This window comes from Gossypium arboreum, chromosome 1, assembly GCF_025698485.1.
Source record: "Gossypium arboreum isolate Shixiya-1 chromosome 1, ASM2569848v2, whole genome shotgun sequence".
In the NCBI taxonomy this organism is placed as follows: Eukaryota; Viridiplantae; Streptophyta; class Magnoliopsida; order Malvales; family Malvaceae; genus Gossypium; species Gossypium arboreum.
In genome coordinates, this window is record NC_069070.1 from 8,527,839 (window position 1) to 8,550,374 (window position 22,536).

Consider the following 22,536-nt stretch of genomic DNA (forward strand, 5'->3'; position numbering starts at 1 on the left):
ATTAGTACAGTTTTAATATTAATGGATTAAAAGTTTAAAATTGTGATTAAATAGATTGCCAGGCTTAATATCTTCATTTTCTCTACTGCAAATGTTTCAAATTAGTAATTATAATTTTGAGTGTTTAAAAATATTTGTAAATCATTTTATTATAAATTTTCAGATTTCTTAGTTCAAAATTGTCAATTATATTCAATATATTGAATTAATAAATTATTTGTGAAGCTTTTAAGATAATTTCTTCTATTTTCACATATTTTAAGAGTCATGAGTATTACTTTATAGTATTTTATTTCTATTTTATTTTATTTTTTAATTAAATAGGCGAGTGTTTATTAATTGAACATATGCATATTTGACAATAAAAAGATAATATGTCAAAGTAACGAGACTCGCCACTTGTTATCATTTTAATATTTACTGATTATTTACTAAATATGTATGACAATCATCGGGTCAAAAATGATTTTCTTAAATTATTATAATTTTATGAAAATTTTGATACAAAAACAATGTTAAAGTAAGTCAACTTGATAATATAATAAAATTTGTTTTAGGTGAATTAAACATTTAAATCTTACATTTTAGTCAAATGAATTAAATAAAATAATCTTACATTCTACCCATAATCCTATTATAAAATTTAATCCAAGATTCGATGAATCAAACACCCTTATATTATATTTGATAATATAAATGATAATTAACAACTATACATTTGAAAATTAATTAATATGAAAATTTTAAATTCATCATAGTGGATTGTATCGCATAATTCTCCAAAAATTTCAACCTTCCTTATTAGTATTGGAGCAAATAACTGAGTTATTTTATTTAGGGATGAGCAAAATTTGATTCAACTCGAAAAAAATATTTTCTTTTTACTTTTGACTTATTTGAATTGTATAATTCAAGTTATTAGGTTTTTTAATCAACTCAAATAAGTAATTCAATCTTTTGACGTGTAGCCGAATTGAATTTTTATAATTGGAATAACAAATTGATATAAATATCATTTGGGCTTCATCAATTTCAAAAATGAAGAAATTGCTCCTAGTAAAGACAGTATAACAAAATAAAAATAATCTTCAAAATTTTAAAATATCTAAAATAATTAAAAAATTATATAAAACTCTAAAATGTTATAAAAATGTTAACTTATAAAAAGATTTTTTTTCAAAATGATAAATTTGAGACCTTAAAATAAATTATCAAATAAAGTTTACCGTACTAAATTGTTTTGTTCTAATATTTTCTTTAAAAGAGGTTTCAAATATTTATATAGTCTCAAATAAACTGACACTGCCAAACCACTTCTCTTAATGACTCCAATAAATTAAAATGTGAACTCAAATTGTGGTTTATAAGTCGGTGCATAGGTGAGTAAAACTTGATTCGATTTGAAAAAAAAAATATATTTTTTAATTTTTGAATTAATCAAATTAAATTATTTGGGCTTTTCGAAATAACTAGAATAAGTCATTCGATTTTTTGATTTCGAGTTGAAGTTTTAACAACTTGATTAATAAATTAATGTAAACATCTCCTGGGTTCCTAATAGTTTTGAAAATGTACAAATTGGTGCCGGTAAAAACACAAAATTCAAAATATTTATAAAATATTGCTTTTCCAAAATTTTATAAATATATATTCAAAAAATAACTAAAAATATTTAGAAATATAAAATGCTAAATTATATTTTTTTAAAAATCAAAATAATAAATTTTAGGCGTTAAATGACAAATTATCAAATTAAGTTTGTCATACTATTTTTTTTGTTTTATTTTTTTTAAAAAAGTTTTCAAATATATATAGTATTTATGTTCTTTAACTTGTAATTTAGTCATATTGTCAACAAGGTTTATAACTAGTTCAGATTTTTTAATTTAACTCAAATAAATTTATTCGACTCAACTCGATGCAAATCTTATTTTGCTCGATTTGATTTAGAAAATTTCCAAATCAAATTAAGATAATAAAATAAGATTTCTCAACTCAACTAACTCAAATTTTTTACTCAATTTAACTTAATTTAGTCAAATGGTTATCCCTAATTGAATGTTGATCTACCTTAGAAATATTCTAAAATCGAATTATTATAGTAAAAAAGTGCATTAAAATGGCTTTTGGCAGCAAAAGCAGAATTAGAACTCAAAAACAGAAATAAAACCCTCCCCAATTTCTCACGAATGAAACTTGTTCCAACCAATACCAAAGCACTAGCAAACCACTGTAATTTTATTAGCACATTAAAGTTATTTAATTAATAAATGTCTTTAAATAATTTGTATTTTACTTAAAATTTTCCAAACCAGCATGAAAGAAAAAAGTGTGTAACCTCATGTTTTTGTTGTTTGTTTTACTTTTTAAAATTTATTTACTAAGATGGTTATATTCTAAAATACATTATAATTGTAGCAGTTAATTTTGGCTCAGACCAACAAACCAAAAATAAACCCAAACAAATAAACCAAAAATAAAATCTAAAATATAATAAATAAAATAAAAGTCCAATAGTCCATTTACAATGTTAAACAGCCCAAACCCAATGGCCCATTACATACCCAAATTGAACCAAACTCAATTATCAGCCCACTACCCAAACAACCCTAGCCCAACTACCCAAAACGTTTCAGCAACCCTAGCCCCCATCTCTTCAGTCGCCGCTCCTCACCATTGGCCACCTCGCGCAGAGCTTCCCTCACGCCACCGCCGCAGCACACGCATCTGACACCACCTGCAAACAAATCAAGACACGCAAAATACAAGAAAACAAAGAAGGAAAAAACAAAAAAAGAAGCAGAAAACAAAAAGCAAAAAAACAAAGAAGAAACAAACAGAGAAGAAAATAGAGCGGGCATGTATTCGGCTATAAAAGCCATTCTCGATCCTTTTGTAATTTTTTACGAATACTAACAATCGAAAAGCAAGAATACAAAAGAAAGGTTGATTTCAATTTCCATTTTCATGTCTTTTCGTTTTATACTTTTATTTTTCTTTTATTTTTTATAAATCTGCTCTAAACGAAAATAAAAAGAACAAACTTACCGGAGTTATCCTGTGGCCGCGTCATCGGAGTCCTCATCTCCGTCGCTGGGGTCGTTTTTTAAAAAGGAAGAGGGGGACTTTTTCACTTGCATTTTCGAAGTTCGGAGAACGTGGCCTTCAGTTCACCGAACGGACTAAGGATCCTTTCACAAGAACGCCGCCTTGACCCGACGGTGGCGCGATGGACTACTGAGGGTTCCCTCGGTCGAAGACAAGAGGAGAAGGCGAGGGGGTTTAACAGTTTTTTTTTTAGTTGGAGGCTAAAATGAATTTTTTTAAAAAAAAAATTGGGCCTTAAATTATAAGAAGCAAACGGCGTCGTTTGGGAGTAGGAGTCCAGGTGCCAAAACGGCACCTTTTTGGACCACCTACGTATGACCCGACCCGTGTCCGTGGAGGATCCGTGCCTTTTTGACCGTTGGTCTATTTGCGCAGTGGGTCCTCCGCTTTTGTAGCCCGTCTCATCAAGCTTCCTTTTTATTTTTTAAACTTTTGCCACATGATTTTGTCTCTCCTTTCATTTTAGTCCTTCGTCCATTTGAGGAAACTGGCCACTGAAACGCTGCACATCAAAAGGCCTGGGATACTTGCTCTTTCGAGCCTTGGTCTTTCGAGCGCTTTTAATATAGTCCCTGGTAGCTTTTGGCATTTACGATTATGCCCCATTCTTTATTGTTGCCTTGCAAAGCAGTCCCAGACACATTAACTTCATGTTTTTTTAATTTGCTTCTGTTTATTTATTTATTTTTTATTTTCTTTTTGTTTTTATTTTACTTTTTAAACTATTTTATATTTTATTTATTTTATTGTTTCATATATATACTAGTTCTCTTAAAACTGTTTTTATGTATTATTCATTTAAAATTGATCTATAGTTTTCATTTCAAATTGTTTTCTTGTATATTATTTTAGATTGTGAGTATATATATATTTCCTTAATTAGTTATTTTACTATATATTATTTCAAATTATTTTATATGTTACTTATTTTATGTTTTATTTATATGTCATTTTATTTTAAAATTTTACATATCATATTTTAAATTCACATATTAAGTAGTTTAAATTATTTTATGTTTTATTTATCTAAAAGTTATATATATATGGTTTATTTCAAATCGTAGTATTATTATTTACCTTAAGTTTATATATATTATTTACTTGAGGCTTTTTATTATTTATTCGTTTTGAATTATTCTTATACACTATTTTTTTTTTAAAAATAATACTATTTACTTGAAATTGCTTGATGTTGTTTTATTTTTACTTCATTTTCCTTGATTTTCAATATTGGATTTTAAATGACGTATGTTACGTGATTATTATCATTGTGCGTATTATATTTAGCCTATTCGTATTTTCATTACTGTCATTCGCTCGTATTCTTGTTGTATTATTCCACACTCCATGTTATATTTTCGTTTTATCTAGCCTAAGTCATATCATACATTGATTCAACATATTTATCCAACTTGAATCTCTTGTTTTTTAATCCAAATAAATAACACGTCGATTAAATATCTAATTCGCTACTATTTAAAAACAAAAATTTCAAAATAAGGCAATGTTTCGCGTTTTAGAACATCGACAAATTGTGCCCTAACTTACGGGATTTCGATTTTCTCGTTGATTCTAAATTGTCAAACATCCTTTTGAGTTTTAAAATACACGGAGTTCCAATTAAAATCAAAGACAAACTTGTGCTCGAGAGTTTATAGTACTGTGTCCTAACTTACGGGATGTGATACTTCGATATCTCGAGACGAGGAAATCTTTAACAATCGTTTTGAGCTAATTAGAGAATTTTAAAATCGATGCTAATAACAAAGGATAGTATTTCAAATCCGTTCCCGGTTTTCAACTATTCGACATTGAGACACAAACTAATTGATTTGGTACCAATTTTTGGGCGTGTCGAGGGTACTAATCCTTCCTCGCACGTAACTGACTCCCGAACCCATGAGTTTCGTAGACCAAAAATACCGTTTTAATAAACTAAAACGTTTTATTAAAACAAAGGTGATCCGATCGCACCTGATAAAGATCGGTGGCGACTCCCGTTTTAATTTTTACTCTCAAACAAAGTCGATTCCCATTTTAAAAAATGGTTTCGATAAAAATTATTAAGGATATTTACAACCAAAAAAGATTCAACAGTTGTAAAATGTAAAACTAATACATGTAATGGACTAAATTAAAATGCAGCTCAACAATTTCGACTCGATACTAAAAAGAAATTAACACATTCGTCTCATTCTGTTGTCATCTTTAGGTGAATGATATGTTTTTAAGAGTATAATAAAAATAAAAAATAATGTGATAGTTTTGTAATTCTATGTGGAGTTAAAATTATAGAATTTTATGTAAATTTATTTTCATTATTAGTTCAACCATCATTTTCTATTTCGGTACCTTAGATTTATTAAAATTATTTGCAATTTGTAACAAATTGTCAGATTTCTTAAAACATACTTGACCATCCTTCAACAAATGTCCATTGATGTAGCTTTCAAAATTAATAGATATACTATGGATAACTTGGTTACTTTTGTGACAAAATAATTGGAACAGAGGAAAAGATTAAATGGAATGAGCTAAAAAGGGCATACTTATAAGAAGTTTAAAGTGAGCTATCGAAATCCTGATTAAGCTCGAAAACTAACTCAACTTCGTAAAAAAGGATTCAAAATCCATTCATACACTCCTATAATTCCTATAATCATTCCCTGCAATTTCTCTTAATGTTTGGTAAAAGATGGTACTAACCTTGTTCCATCCTTGAGCAAAACATGACACTGGTTTATATATAAATCAAATTAAACTGAACTTTGCTCCATATTACAAATGATAACAACCCAACAGAAGAAAATATGATAACTGATTACAAATTGTGCTTCATCAAAACCAACTTGAAGTGTTCAAGCATTAATAACATAATGAATAGCAAAAGCCATGAGCGTTGTCAGCAAATTAATACATACAGATCTGTGGAGTTTGTAACTTGTCTATTTCACAAACGCGAGCTTGGAATATCATTAAAATGATTCAGTCAACATGGTGGGCAGTGCTATATCATAAAAGCAGTTCAAGTGGACGCTAAAGTTACATTCAGATTCGTTACATTGGAGAGCTTGTTCATTGTAAATCTTACCACACTCTTTACATAGAGAGCAATCCCATATGTTTTTCACAATACTAAGCCGATGTGGGTGTTCATGATAAAAACCCACATCAAGGTTGCTTCCAAAGTTTTAGAAATGGGCACTCCCCAAAAGCACATCCAAAATGGAGAGAGTTATTACATTTAACACAGTAATAAAACCAATAATTTGGGTGCCTTTCATACTCATACAAATCATAATAATGTTGAGAAGGATCAGAATCATCAAAACAGGTTAAAGTAACAGGATGTCTATCATGCTTGTACCAAGCTGTGAGTGGTACTATGGCACATTCTAGATCTAAAGTGAAATCACAGCGCTTTGTGCATCTATTTGCCATGTTCCATGGGTCTCTTTTTATATAACAAGCATTGCAATTCGCTGAAAAGTTGTGGACAAGGAACAAGGAATGCTCATGACTTGGACGCTCCAAAGTGTCTAATAATAAAATATATCGAATGTCTCATTCAAATTTGCAACCTTTATCATTGCATTTGTAGCTAAATCCATGGTGAAGTCTTCGGCAACCACTACATCTTGAAGAAAGAATTGTGTATGAATTTGTGAGTGTAAGCAAGTGAAATGGGTGTCGTATTTTTCTCCACAGTTCAGCGCATTCTTTATGGAGAAAAAACTTGCATTGCTCACAACTATAAAAAGGAGTTGAGATAGGCCTCATGCGCCCATCACATTGGCCATCATCATTCATCTCCCCGCTAAAAGTGAGTCCTAAATTGTGATCATGGTAGGCATGTTTGATCTCAACTGCTACCGTATTCTCTCCAAAACTCATTTCTTCAACAACATCGGTAATCCAATTTATAGATTCATCAAGAGCTTCCATGGACCTCTCAGCATAGTCTTCCGGGATACTTTTTCCATCCCAAATTGCTTTATCTGTTGCACAATGCACATGAGCAATATAACCGCAATCAGAAGCATTGTGGTAACTGCCATACCTCGTATCGACTTCCTCGTAACAAATTCTGCACAAGTCATCTTGTTGCGGAAGAGAATATGAGTGGGAAATAGCATGATGATAATACTTACAGACTACAGAGTAGACAATAATAAGCGAATCCCGTAGACTCCCTGCCACAAAAACCACACATCCACTTCCATCTACCCTTGTAAGGAGATTTAGGCAGAAGAGTAAGAAAGTGTTGAGGGTGGAAAGGATGATTATTTATTTTGGAATTGCTAGGAACTTAATGTTAATCCAATATGCATCTCACCATATCATTAGGGGAAAGACTATTAATCTCTTTCCTCAATAAGAAAAAAGAAGAAATGTTAAACAAAGGGAGAGCCCACCAGCCATAAAGCCTGGCCGTACGAAATTAGCACAAAGGAATCCAATGGCCGAAAGGGTCAAATAGGAATCTAAAATATCTTTTTCCCTCAAAACCCAATAATTAAATTAAATAAAAGTAAATTATTTTAATGACAAATTCCTTAATTGTATTTTAACTATAGTTAGTACAGTTTTTATAATAATGGATCACTTAACTGTTATTTTTATTAGGGTTCAGCATTCGATCGAATCGAGTAAAAATATTTTGAGTTAATCAAGTTCATGAGCCTTATTTTATCATCCTAACTCAATTTAAATTTTTTTTCGAATTGAGTTAAGTGAAATGAAATTGAGTCAAGTTAAATAGAGTGAAATTGTTCAAGTAAAATTAAAAGAATTAAACATGTCAAATAAAAATATTGTTATAGTATAATTAATTCCATATTAGAGTATATAAAATTTAAACCATATATATTTAAATTTTTAAAAGCAAAATAATAATAAAATGATACTTGAGTATGATAAATTTGAATCATTAATTAGGTCTCAAAATTTTATTTTAGAAAAATTTTAATTTTAAATTTTTTATACATTTTTAGAATTTTTATAATTTTTTAGAATATAAATTTTGAAATTTTTATAAATGTTTTAATTTTTTGTATCTTTTGTTGAGAGAGAACAATTTATTTATTTTTAAAGTTGACATGACTAAAAGGGTATTTACACTAATTTATTATTTAAATTATTCAATTGTTAAATTTAACTAGACTTGAACTTAAAACTCAAATCAAATTTTTAATTTAACTCGAATAACTCAATTTTATTAACTCAAAAATTAAAAAATTATTTTTTAAATCGAATAAAATTTTACCATTCTTATCACATGTAAAAATTTTGGCCAAATAGTAAGAAAAAATCATCCAAAATACCAGAGCGCGTAAAGGGATAAGATTGGGAAGACCCACAACCCATGTGCTCTGGCTTCACTGAAGTAATTTCAGCAAATTCATTTGGAGTTCCGACCTTATTATGATGTCACCTCCCAATTTGGATGTCTTAATTATAAAATAATTTTATTTTTAATGAATAAAAAGTTATTACATTTTAATTTACATTCATCCAATCTTATATTTTCATTTATAATTTTACATTTTAGAATGATTTTTTTTAAATTGTGTGAGATATTATAATAGGCTTAATAATAAATTTGGTCACTAATGTTTATATATTTTACTAAAAAACATTTTAACTTTTAACCTATTTAAATTATATAATTCGAGTTATTCAATTTTTGAACTAACTCAAATAAGTAATTCAGTTTTTTAGATGTGGCGAATTGAATTTTTATAATTTGAATAAGAACATAGGTGTAAAAGTCATTTGGTCCCTATCAATTTGAAAATGAATAAATTAGTCCTAATAAAAACAGTACAACAAAATAAAATTAATCTTCAAAAATTTAAAATATCTATAAAAATTACAGAAAATATAAAAATTAAAAATTATATAAAAATGTTAAATTGTGAAAAGATTTTTTTTCCAAAATGGTAATTTTGAAAACTTAAAATAAATTATTTTACCATAGTAAATTATTTTGTTATTCTAATATTTGCTTGGAAAGAGTTTTCAAATATATATAGTCTCAAATTTATATATTGTAGCTTGAAATTTAGTCTTTATTGTCAACAAAATTTTTAATTGACATGTTTAACTTTATTTTTAATTTAACTAGGACAAATTATTCGACTTAATTTAATTAGAATTTCATTTCACTTGATTCAATTTGAAAATAAAATTCAAAATCGAGTTAGGATGATAATATTTAACTCACCAACTCAACTAACTTAATTTTTTTCAACTCAATTCGACTGAACACTCATCCCTAACTTTAACTACACTCAATTTATTCAAACATACCGCATATATAATCACAAATAATTATAGTAATTCATAATAAAAATAAATAATTATAAACAAATTCAATTATTAAATAAATTGTCAAATACACTAATGGGTCTAAGGAAAATATCCAAAGTAACCTAAGATGTAACGTTGGGGTCAATAAAATATGTAAGATCTCATCTCTTTCTATAAAGAATGCTCTTAAATATTACTATTTAGATAAATAAACATTTTGAGGGTTTTAAATCTCTATTTCATTCGATTTTGATGATTTGATATTGATATCCAAAGATTTTATAAAATTTAATATTAAGGTTTCAATTTATATATAAAAGTTTATTATTAATTTTTTTATAATATATTAAATTTTATCACACTTATAATATGGTTGAATGAATTTTTTTTATTATAAATAACACGGTTTTATATAAATTTATCGATTTTGTGTTTGATTTTCAAATAATATTTTTAAATTTTTTATTTGAAGATTATATATATGTATGAAAAATAATAAAATGCCCTTATAATTTTATAAATTACCCTTCAAAATAAAAATATTTTAGTAATTTTATAATTAAATTGATATCAAGTTGACTCATAACATTAACACAGTCACCCACTTTATATATATAAAACATTGATACAACTAAAAGCAACAAATTGAACATTAAAAATAAAATTTTAATTTAGTAAATTTAAACTTTTACTAATCTAATTTATGCGTAGGTTCAAATTCTATAATATGTATATTTTATTAACTTTTGCTAAAATAAAATATTTTTAAATAATATAAATTGATTAAATTAATATTAATTTATAATACAACCCAAACATTGAGACAAAATAAAGCACATTGGATACGAAACAAACCAAATATATATAAATTCAACTAAACATATAAAGAGACACTCCCCAATCCAGTACTACATTTCAACACTTGGGCTGCGGGCTACATCTTTGTGCAGCCACTTCAGTCCTCACCTATTTTTCTTCACTTTTCTCCTTTACCACTAAAAACTAAAATTAAAATTTAAAAAAAAAAAAAAAACCCTTAATTCACACCACAGAACAATACAAAGCAAAATAAAAGTTCAGTTAAAAAAAACCCTTGTACTTAAAATTTCAATTGACATCCATCCAAAAAGAAGTGTAAGCAACACCAAGTCCAATTGGTTAAAATGGAACTTCACCCTAGATCAAGGGTAAAAAAGGTGTGATGGATTATGGTGGGAAAACTTCAATTCCTTTTTTCGAATAAAACCCTAAACTTTGTTTAAAGTTCTATGGGGTTAAACTTAATATTTGCTATTTTTTTTTTTTTGGGAGGGGTTGCAAAATCTATCAAACCCTGAAATTTTTGCCGGTGAATGTTTGACCAAACTGCCAATGGGTAGGAACGATGTTCCAAGAGGTAGAAGTGCGCCTGTCACTGCCTGTCACCCTGAATGATAATGATTGACCAACCAAAACTGCATTTGACTGCCAGTTCTGACCCCAGTTCCGGCTCATGCTCATCCAACCGGTCCTCGAGCCTTTCACGCTCACCTTCACGATATCCCCTGCACCCGCGACATTGGAGATCAACACCAAGTTGAAGTAACGGAAGCCATTGATTGTGAACCTTATCCCTCCCCTCTTCCGGCATGGCACCCTGCGTAATTATATAATAACCGTGAGCCCTTTTGTTTTAACATGGAACACGGAGCATGATTGTTGGTTTTTGTTCAACAAGACAAGAATTAAGGTTCCAAAATTGGTCTTCAAGTACTTTGGTGACTGTGCAGTCGTCCTCTCATTTTATAATGAATGTTTTTTAATTAAATAAAAATATATTCACGTGTACCAACATGTTACTCTAAACTTAAGTCCAGCTCATCTGAGCTCAATTTCGATCCGACAAAAAAAAAGATAAGGTTAGTGAGTAAAAGAGGAAACAGAATATGGGTATTTTGGTAAAATTCAAAATGGCCAGAGATAGACAGTAATAACTCTTCCGCTCTGACACAGACCTCACCCAAGCTTGCATCATAAATACGACACACACTCTTAATCTTTTATAAAATACAGAGATTAACCAAAATAAATAGGCTTCCTATGCATTAACCGCATTAATTAAACATTTAATATTTGTGTAAGCCAAAATAGGTATTGTTCATAACTAAAACTGAGGTTTCATTACTCGTTTCGATCCTTCAACTTCAATTCGTTTCAATTTAACCCTTCTAATCATATTCTGTTTTTCGGTCCAGCTGTTCATTTTCACATTAAATGCAACAAATTGAAATTTTCTGTAGTTGAAGGACTAATGTAAAATTTAACCATTCTGGTCTAATTAACCAAAAACTAAATAAGAAACAGAGCACATACCGGCGGTAGGAAACGGGGACAATGCCGGCACGGTACTCAGCAATCTTGAGGAACATGGGCATGGCAAGGTCAAAGTGAGTGCGAGGAGGGTTGCACCACCCCCCATTGTCGTTTGGGAGGGCATAGTTTGGTGGGCAAAAGTTGGTCGCCGTGATGAAGATGGATGGGCTCCCCGAATGACACCACTTTGGGTCACTGGCACACTTTATCTCGAAGCAAGCACCGCAGCTTAACCCGTTGTTGAACAATGCCGTGCTCAGTGCCGCCGTGCTGACTCCGTACCCTTGGCTGTACAAGTTCCCATAGCCACAAGCTCCGCCTGCAAGGAAAGAAAAATGTGAAATAAGGACTGGGTTCTTTAGAAGCATTTGAGGGATAGGAGTGAAATGAGGCAAAAATGGGGGGTTAATGAAGGTACATATAACATACCCATGGTGCCCGAAGCATCAGCACCGCCGTAGAACGTGGCATGGGCATTTTGCCATGCTCCACCAGAGTAAACTCCTGGGATTCTAGCTTCACCCATCATCCACATTGAAGAGATAAAGATCAAAACGCTTATTACATTCACCATTGCCATTTTTTCCCCTTCAATTACTTCAACACTATGATAAAAGTCTAAATCTTCGCTTTCTTTTTTTATAATAGAGAGGCAGTGAGGGTTATAGCCAAAGAGAAATGGGGCTTGAAGGTGAGTGTTAAGGGATAGAGTGAAGGGGGGGTACTTAAAGAGAAGGGGGTCTATATCTTCAAGGATGGATTTAGGGCCCCACTGTTAGGAAAATTCAAACCAATCATCATTAATGTTGCTTTTGTTTGAAACCAATTTATATTTTTTTCTCAAAAGTATTCTTCTTAAAAAAGAATTGTTTAATTGTATTTTTATTAAAATTGAGATTAATCTTTTAAAACATATCCATACATATTGTATTACTATTGAATTAAGATTTTTTAAATTTTATTATATGTGATTTTTGTCTAAATTTATTTTGATTTAAGGTTATACATACCTAAGTTATATTAGGTATAATTTTATCTAAATTTATTTAAATTTTAATTTTAATATATTTTAATTGTCAAAGACTAATTTTTAATTATTATTTAAATGTATTATTTGTAATCATATAAAAGAAAGGAAAAGAAGAAACTCCATCTACCAATTTATAAATTGTGTGAACCAATATAGTAAGGTTATATGGATCAAAGCTTCAACGCACTAACATAAGACCCCCGATGGCGCTTAACAATTAACAAAGCATCTATAACGTGGAGATAGGGACCCACTTAATCCCGTAATCGTCGGCTCTTATAGAACAGCCCGCCGGACTTTTAACTGTGAGTGGGGCACATACTATGCCAAATTGCCAACCACTCGCCCCCATACTTTTTTTTTTTGCCCTTAACACCCCGTCGTTTTTGCTATATATTGCTACTTAAATTTAATTTTAATATTTAAATTTATATTAATTCGAGTTCAAATTCATTCTTTAATTTATTTTTGTAACATTATTAAAATAAAATGAGATCGATTAAATATAATATTAAGACTTGGCATACATGTGTATTTGATATAATAATAAACACGGTTTTTTTATGACTTTAATTAACATTGGCAAGCAGTTATTTAATTAACATTGACAAACAGTAATCACTGCTTGCCAATGTTGGCCAATGGTCAAATTTATTGTTGACTAAGAAAGTTAATGTCAATTAATTTTTTATTAAAATAATGTAACAAATAGAATTTGCTTACATGATAAGTATATTTAATTGATGATGTGAATGTGCACCATATGTAACAACCTTATCGTTCCACGTCATCTCATTTCAATAACGTTACAAAAATGGATTGAAATGTGTGATATGAGTCAAATTCATGTACTAATGTAGATAAAAATATTAGTATCAAATTGAACATTAAAACTAAATTTAAATGTCAAAAATATATTTTCCTTTTCAAATTAAACTTATCCTTCTATATAGAAATTTAAGATTTAAAATAATGTATTTATACTTGACAATTGGACTTATCAAGTGAGTCAATTTAAATTGAGTTAATTTATATTCTGAACTTTTTGGATTATTTTGGATTAATTAAATTTAGGTTCAAGTGATTTTAATGTCATGTTGTTTTAAGATTAAATTATTTCAAATTTTTATTATTTTAAATTTGAGTTTTGAATAAATTCATTTTAATTTCAAATCATTTTAAATTAGAATTATTTTGTATTCGAATCATTTCAAAATAAATATGTTGAAGTTGATAACCTTCAATTCTCCATTACGAGTCAAATTTGACAGCCAAATGTAGTTTATAAAATGATATTTTGTTTCAATAAAAAAGGACAAAAACATGAAAAATTATGATTTCATTTTTCAAAGAACATGCATGCTTAACTACGAGTTTTGTCAATTAATGCACACTATTAGGTTACAAAAGCACGAAAATACTCTCTTTTTTAAAGAATACAGCAAAAGTTGGATTTCGACAAAAACATTAAGTTAGGCATAATTGTGTCTATTATGTTTTTACCTTCAAGAAGATTTGACAATCCAATGGTTTATTTCAAAGAATAATTAGACTAAAGAGAGCTATCACTTATCTATAAGTCGATAAAGATGGTTTAGTTTAATGTTTTGAGAAGATTAAGGTAATGCTTTTTGACCATTCAAGTTTAGATTGGGTTGGATTCAATCAAGTAATCGAATCCACTTGATCAATCCATTTTTTATAGTGATGATTAGTTGATCTAGTATGTATTGAGATTTAGTACCTTTACTGTAGTAATATCGTCATACCTTCTGTACTTCTAATTTTTCGAATAAATTAGTTTAATAAATTCCATCATTATCATTAATATCTATTATAAGTGATCCGACTCATGATTATGTCTAATTGAGACTTAAATCACTTGTTGTACAAGGTTAAAATTAATAGATTATCTCTTGTTGAAGTTTAAAATTAATTGGTTTAATTACTTGTTGGAGTTTAGGATTTTAAATTCAACTCGATATGAGTTTAAATATTTCAAATTCGATCACTTTATATTTAAGTCATCTCAAATTACTTTTTCAATTCATTTTAATTAATTTTGAATTGTTTTATGTTTGAGTTATTTCAAGTTTAAATGAATTTAAATTTAAATTAATTTAAATTAAGATTCATCAAATCGAATTTTAGATACGAATCAAGATTAATTAATCAAATTTTAATTAACAAAATCATACATTTAAAAATAATTATAAAAATAGACTTAGAATTTTCATAACTTCATTTTTCAAACAACATGCATGCTTAACTACGAGCTTTGTCAATAAATGCACTTTATTAGGTTACAAAAGCACGAAAATACTTTATTAAGTTAGGGATAATTGGCCTACTCTTCTTTTCTATGTGAAAAATTGACGATGGTTTAATTGAAAGAATAAGTGGACTAAATTATCACTTATCTATAAGTGCAGAAAGTAGCTTTAGTTTAATGTTTTGAGAAGATTAAGGTTATGCTTTTTGACTATTGTTCTACAGATTTGATATAATGCTAATATATTAAATGCTTAATCCACACTTTAGTGCTCCAATCATATCCGTTTTTCATTTTTTTTTTCATGGTTTGATATTTAAATTACTTTGTCACATCCTGAAAATTAGATCAATAAAAATTAGATTAGTGAAATCAAGAGTAGTCACGTTCTGTTTTTGAATTAGGGTTGTAGAAAAATTGTCAATGTAATTAATCTACTTCAGTGGTTAAGTGTTGTCAGTAGTATGTGAGGGGTTTTGGGTTTAAATTATTTTCCTTGAGTTTTGTTAATTTTTGCCCAACCCCTCACTTTGAATATTAGAGTTATATATTATTTTCTCTCAATTAATATTAAAATGAGCATCTTGGTTTAGTGGTAAAGCTTTAACTTACCTTTGATCTTGTGTTTGAATCTTTACCCGTGCAAACGGGCATATGTTTGCTTCTCACCTAGGTTAGTATTTTATTTTTAAACTTTATTTTATTTTATTTTTGAGATAATTTCCCAAAAATCTCTCTCTTTCCCTCCCCCACTTTGCCCTTTCACTTTTCCCATCTTTCTCTCACGTTGGTTTTCTTTTCCCCTTGCTTTCTTTCTTTCACTTGTTACAGTAAAGGAAAAAAAATATAACCTTTTGCTGATTATTCCATGTTTTTTCAAAGATTTTTTTATTCGTTTGTGTTCCTCTTGATTCATCATTGACACTTCTTTTACGTGGTGTTGTTTGCACGTTTGAGAAAGTTAGGTAAGGTCTCGTTTTGTTGTGATATATCATTGTTGAGATTAGGAAGTAAGTTTTTAGTTTAATTGTTTGGTACAGTTAGGAGGAGATTGTGAAACGAGCGGAAAACGGAAAACTAAGGATTTTGGATCTGCCGCTATGGTTTTGGGTAAGTAATCAATTGCCGAAAGGTTGATTTTCATTTTGTTAAGGCATTGGTAGCGATCGTGGCCGAATTAATGGTTTAAAATTTGGTGTTTCATTGCTAAGATTGTCGGTTTTAATCATCGTTTTAGGTTTTGGGATCTTCGTGGTTGTATCGACATCGAAAAACGAATAGGTGTGTAATGAAAACCTCAAAAAATAACGAACGACGTAATGCCAAAAAGCTTATTGTCGATGTCACATAGCCATGTGTCAAGCCATGTGGATCACACTGGTTGGGTTGATTGGGCTGTGTGGCCACACAGGCGTGTGGGCCATTTTTCGTAAAATTTTGTTAGGTTGTATTTGAAGTGCAATTCAAAATTAGTTATATCATTGGCTCCGAAATGTGTTCTGTATGTATTATGAATACGAAATCTGATATTCTACCTCTGTCAATGAGATTTCTAAAAACATGATATTAAATATTAATATTGTATGTATAACATTCAAGAGCATATCTGTGGTATAATTTTTGCTTCTGATTTGTAATTTGAGAATATGTTTAAGCATGATTCATTTATGTGCATCTGAGTATGTAATACGTTCTGATATGTGCACTGGGGTGAGATATTGATGTGATGGAGGAAGTGTTCTGGCAGTTTCATTGCATACTGATATTAGTAAGCCATCGTTGTCGAGCAACCCAAGGTGGCGGGTCATCATTGCTGGGCAACTCGGGATGACTTATGTGTAGTTTAACCATATCTGATCTGGTGGCTTGACCACACTTATTTGATTTTGGCGGATTATTGTATTATATTTGACAACTTGATTGCGCTATTTTGAAAAGTGACATACACTCATTTATAAGTGTGGGGCGTTGGATGGGTATTCATTACCCTAATTGGTGTGTAGGGATGGACGGAAATGATGTGTAGCGGATGAGGGTAGGACCTCTATCTGCATCTGCATCTTTATCTCCATTTGTGTCTGTATTAGTATTTGCAACTATATCTATTTTTGAATTGCATCTGTATTCATATTTGTTACTATATTTGTATTTGTTATGTTGTATGGGTTGAGTTACACACTGCGCTCATTAGCTCACCCCTTTGTTTTCATCTTCTCAGGTAATTGGCAAACTTAGAACTGGATGGTAGGTGGAAACTCAGAAACTAGATTTTTTCAAAAAAATTGGTTTTTAATGGACTTTTTTTGGACTTTTCAGACTGTAATTTGTTTTGGAATTTTCTCTATCGTCATGAACTGCTATATTGTATTTTACAACTATAATTTTACAAACTTCAAAGTATTAGATTACAAACTAAGTCACGGTTTTCAAAATTTAATACTAAAAAATTTTCACTGTAAAATAAAGTAATCACTTAAGTGTTTTCTATAATAAAATCAAACAGATTTAATGAGCATTTTTCTAAAAACTGGAAAACAATTTATCAAGTTGACATTGTTCCATTACACATTTTTGAATTTAAAATCTGATTTTAAAACAAACTTATGTAACTCCTCAGGATTCAGTTATAATGTTTAGGCTGAGTTTAGGGCATTACATGTTTTTTCATTACCAAATTCAATCCAATTTTTATAATAATGTTAAAAAAATCAATAATATGTGGCACCAATCAAAATTTACCATATGAAACCTCCAACCATTTAAAATGTCACATGTGGTGTTAAAGTATATTGAAATTAATATATATATATATATATATATATATATATATATAAACAATTGGTTGTTGACCAACCATTCATCGTTGAAATTGATTTTTATTTTTATTTTTAAAAATTTTAAGAATTTTTTATAGAAATTATATATACTTTTTCAATTTTTTTAAATTTTACAAATTTTATATACTTTATATGTTTTGAATTTTTTCAATTTTTGAGTTAATTTTTATGAAAATTTCAAATTATATCATTTATATTTTTGAGTTAGAATTTTTCATTTTTATATTAATTTGATTTTTAGAATTTTATATATTTTTTGAGGTGTTTTACAAAAATAATTATAATTTTTTAGAATATATATTTGAAAATTTTGAGGGTTTTTTTAAATCTATAAATTTTAACTAATTTTTTTCAAATTTTAACTAATTTTTAATTTTTATATATTATTTTGACTTTTTAGAATTTACATTGATATATTTTCTATTTTCTATTTTTAAAATATTTTTTAATTTTAAATTATTTATATGTTATATGTTATATGCTATATATTATATATTTTAATTTTTAATTAATATAATATACATAATAATAAAAGAAAATAAAAGAGAATGACGCAACACATTCTAAAAACATCACATGTCAATTTTATTTTACTCCATGGACTAAATTCTCCAATAAAATAATAGTTTAGTAAAAGAAAAGAGCTAAAGTGAAAAATAAGCTTAAAAAAAAAAAAACTATTCAATAAAATTGTTCAATTTATTTTTATTAAATAAGTCTGTATTCTTTGATGCATGAAAGCCATTCACACTTTTACTTCAACCTAAATCATTAAAGGGACGGAACGGTGTTTCTTTCCTTTCCTTTTCTTTTTTTTCATTTTAGTTTGAGATATGTCACTATTTTACGGGTTATAAAAAGTTGGTTCAAATCTATAGTAGTTTTTATACTTTGCGAAAGTTACGGATTTAATCTTTTTACTTTAATTTAATTATTTTTAGTCCCTACATTTCTTAATTTTTAAATTTTATCTTCACCAAATGATAACTATTTAATTCATTAAGTTAAGTTATGTTATTTTCAAAATCTAATGCGGCAAATAAATTATCATATGTAATGTTATATTAGCTTGTTATTTCTAGATATTACTCATTAAAAATTTAGCTAATGGATTAATGATTGTCATTGGCGTTAACATTCAAATTTCAAAATTTGAAAAATATAGGGACTTAGAATGATCCAATTGAATAATATGAACTAAATCTACAATTGTATGCATAATACAAGACTAGTAATTGAATTTAAACAAATAAATTTAATTCTTACTGTTTAGTCATTACTAAAATTTTAAATTAAAGTACAATGACTAAAATTGATCAAAATAGAATACAATGGACCAAATTCACAATTTTAAAATTAAGTACTTATGAAAAATAGTCCAAGCATTTTTTAAATATAGGCATAATACCAAATTTAGCCCTCAACCCATCTTTTATCAATTTGGGTCTTATTCTTTTTTTTAAATTAAATTTGATAATTAATCTTTCAAAATAATCAAATCGTTTTTCAACAGAAATAATAACTAAAATATTAATTTTTAATAATGTTCGCATAGCAACCCACGTGACAATTCATGTGTATTTCATGTTGACATGACACTATTTGTTTTATATTTAAAAATAATTTAAAATTTTTAAAAATATTTGAAAAAATTAAAAATCAAATTTAAAAAAGTATATAAAAGTTCATAAAATTTTTAAAAATAGAATGAAGTACATGTTAATTACCATGCGGGGTGCCATGCTTTAAAAATTAACATTTTAGGCAATGTTTCTGTTAAAAATAACAATTCGGCTTCTTTTAAAGATCAATAGTTAAATTCGACTTTTTTAAAAGGTTTAGTGCCAAATTTACCTAAAAGATAAAGGGTCAAATTGACAAAAAATATAAATATTAGGGACTAAATTTATCGCTATGAGTTTAATATATTACTATACTCTATTCACTAAATATATTTTGTTGACATTACTTCTCAATTTTCCCTTTTTGTTTCCTAAAAAGTATAGATTATTGATGTATTATAAGTTAAATATATTATTTAGTATCCAAATTTCATATATATATTTTAATATGGAGCTTATGTTTTGTTTGTTCAATACGATATTTATCTTTAGCAAAAATTATATATTTAATATTTAAAGATAACAATGTTAATTTTTACATAAATGTTTAATAATATTAATAAAATATCATGTATTTAATGACCATTTCAGTTTTATATTAAATATTATTATATAATTTATATTTTAATTACTAATAAATTATATTAATTTTTATAAAGAATTTATCATAAATATTTTTTATTTTATCAATAAATATAATGTACTTAAAATTTTTATAACATGCTAATAATAATGATAATAAAGTATTATTTTTAATTTAAGGATAAAATTGTCATTTTCAATCTATTCCTTACTTATTTTAAAATATTTTTTTGTTTAGTCAAACAACATAATACTTAGACTTGCTCATAGGTTAGGTTACTCGTTCAAAGGCCTGCCCGAAAAGTGGGAGGATTTGGGCAAAAATAAGCTGAAAAATGGGCTTGGTTAAAAAAATAAAGCCCGTTTAAAAAATAAGCCGGGCATTGGGTAAGGATTTTTGGCCCGACCCAGCCCGACCCAAATTCAAAAAACGACAAAAAGATCTACTATTTTTTGTTGTTTTAATGTTATTTTATTGTTGTTTTAGTGCTATTTTCTTATTGTTTTCTTCCTATTTTGCTACCATTTCATCATTATATTACTACTATTTTGTTGTTATTATTTGAATATTGTATAACACTTGTTTTATTGTTAATTTTGTTATTATTTTAGAGATATTTGCTTGTTAAGTTGCATCTATTTTAGTGTTATTTAACTATACATATTTTTTTAAAATTTATTTTAAATTTGTTGAAAAATATTTATTTTAATGTTTTAGTATTATATATATTTAAAAATTATATAAAAATTTAATATGAGTAGGCTGAACTTGGGCAAAATTTTAGTCTCATTTTTTTTACTGGGCCTAGCAAATGGGTCTAAAATTTTAACTGGGTTCGGCCCGAACCCGACCCATGAGAACCTCTAGTAATACCTATTCCATGTCTATTTTATTTCATCCAACCAAATTATTGTTATGTTAATTTTATTTCATTATAGCTGTATTCTATTCTCGTAGAATAACATTCTATTATAGTTTTATTTCATTCTAATGAACCAAATATATCGCTAGTGTTTAATTATGGTTTTACAGTTGACTTGATGAAAATTCATAATTAAATGTTAATATTAGCAAGTAATTTTCATTAAATCAGTTTTAAAATTAAAATAGAATCATACTCATTAATCAGTATTTAACAAATTAAGTACAAGAAAATAATTTCATAATTAACACTAAATTTATTTTAGTAACAAAATCATAAAAATTAAATCTAATAATATTAGCTATTAATATTAATAAGTAATTTTCATTAAATCAATTTTAAAACTAAAATAGAATTATACTCATTAAACTGTATTTAACAAATTAAATATAAAATTAAACAAATTCACAATTAAACCATAAATCTATTTTGATCATAAAATCATGAAAATTTAAATCTAATAATATTAAAATATCAAATCAATCCTAAAATTTAAATTAAAATTAAATAGTAAACCGTGAATGGTTTATCCGATACAAGTACATTAGATAAAAATGCATATGGAAAAAATATTAATTTCCTTTTCATTTTTTTTTTTTTAATTTTCCTCATAGCCATGTGCATGTGCATGCCACAAAAAGAAAAATCTATTTTCTAAAATTTACGTCATTTACGTGGGCCAAACAATTTTGCCCACGTAAGGTAGGGAAAATATGAAAAGATTTGATGCGGACCCAGCCTGACATTGTGGTTCATCATAGCATCTAATTAGAGGGTGCCTCTCACTCGCGTAGTCCCCTCCCCATGTGATTCCTAATCATTCTTTCTTGATTCATTTGCAATTTGCATTGCTTAAGAAAAGTCAAAAGTCTATAAAAAAAAGAAAAAGGGAAAAAAGCAATTGCACTTAATTTTCTTTATTGACTTTTGTTTTCCTTTTTGGTAAAAGAGAAAAGGGTTTCTTAGATATTGATTTTTTCATTTTTAATAAATTCTGTTACTCTTACTCCACTTTATTAATATAATAGCCCAAGAGAGATTTAATTTGACTGAAAATACGTTTTGGGTTGAGGAGGTATATGTAGCCGGTGAATCTAGATAATCACATTTCGGCTCCTCTAGATTGAAACAAGATGATCTCTTCCCAGCTAATGCATGGCTGTTTTGTGATCTGAAAATGGCTTAGTTTTGTGTTTTTGACTGTTTAGACCCTTCAGCTCACCCAGATTACCAATATATTTATTTGTTTGTTAATTATAAATATATTTTTAATAATTTTATTATAGATTCTGCTCATATCTACTTTTTTACACAATGTCTAAAATTATCCGTAGCCTCTCCCAGTTTATAAATAGGAGGATAATACTCTTCAATACACTTAAACTCATATCTTTTAATATTGATAACAATATCCTTATCAATTGAGCTAACATTAAATCAGTTAATAATAAATATTTAAATGATAGACATTTGTCCTTGCCAAATAACTTATTCATTT

General features: G+C 27.9%; 1 protein-coding gene and 2 long non-coding RNA genes across 3 annotated transcripts; 1 reads left to right on the forward strand and 2 right to left on the reverse strand.

The window, feature by feature from the left end:
• Positions 1-6,049: 6,049 nt before the first annotated feature.
• Positions 6,050-7,550, reverse strand: LOC108481943 (uncharacterized). Its single transcript, XR_001870792.2, has 2 exons — positions 7,260-7,550; positions 6,050-7,106 (listed from the first exon to the last, which is right to left on the reverse strand). It is a non-coding gene; the product is annotated as an uncharacterized LOC108481943 (long non-coding RNA).
• Positions 7,551-10,182: 2,632 nt separating this feature from the next.
• Positions 10,183-12,504, reverse strand: LOC108483682 (expansin-A4). The gene is made up of 3 exons (XM_017787214.2): positions 12,202-12,504; positions 11,773-12,091; positions 10,183-11,056 (listed from the first exon to the last, which is right to left on the reverse strand). Exons 1-3 carry the CDS (start codon positions 12,350-12,352, stop codon positions 10,747-10,749), a joined length of 780 nt encoding a protein of 259 aa, XP_017642703.1. The 5' UTR covers positions 12,353-12,504; the 3' UTR covers positions 10,183-10,746.
• Positions 12,505-15,787: 3,283 nt separating this feature from the next.
• On the forward strand, positions 15,788-16,612 carry LOC128292322 (uncharacterized). The gene is made up of 2 exons (XR_008282357.1): positions 15,788-16,184; positions 16,312-16,612. It is a non-coding gene; the product is annotated as an uncharacterized LOC128292322 (long non-coding RNA).
• The last annotated feature ends 5,924 nt before the right edge of the window (positions 16,613-22,536 follow it).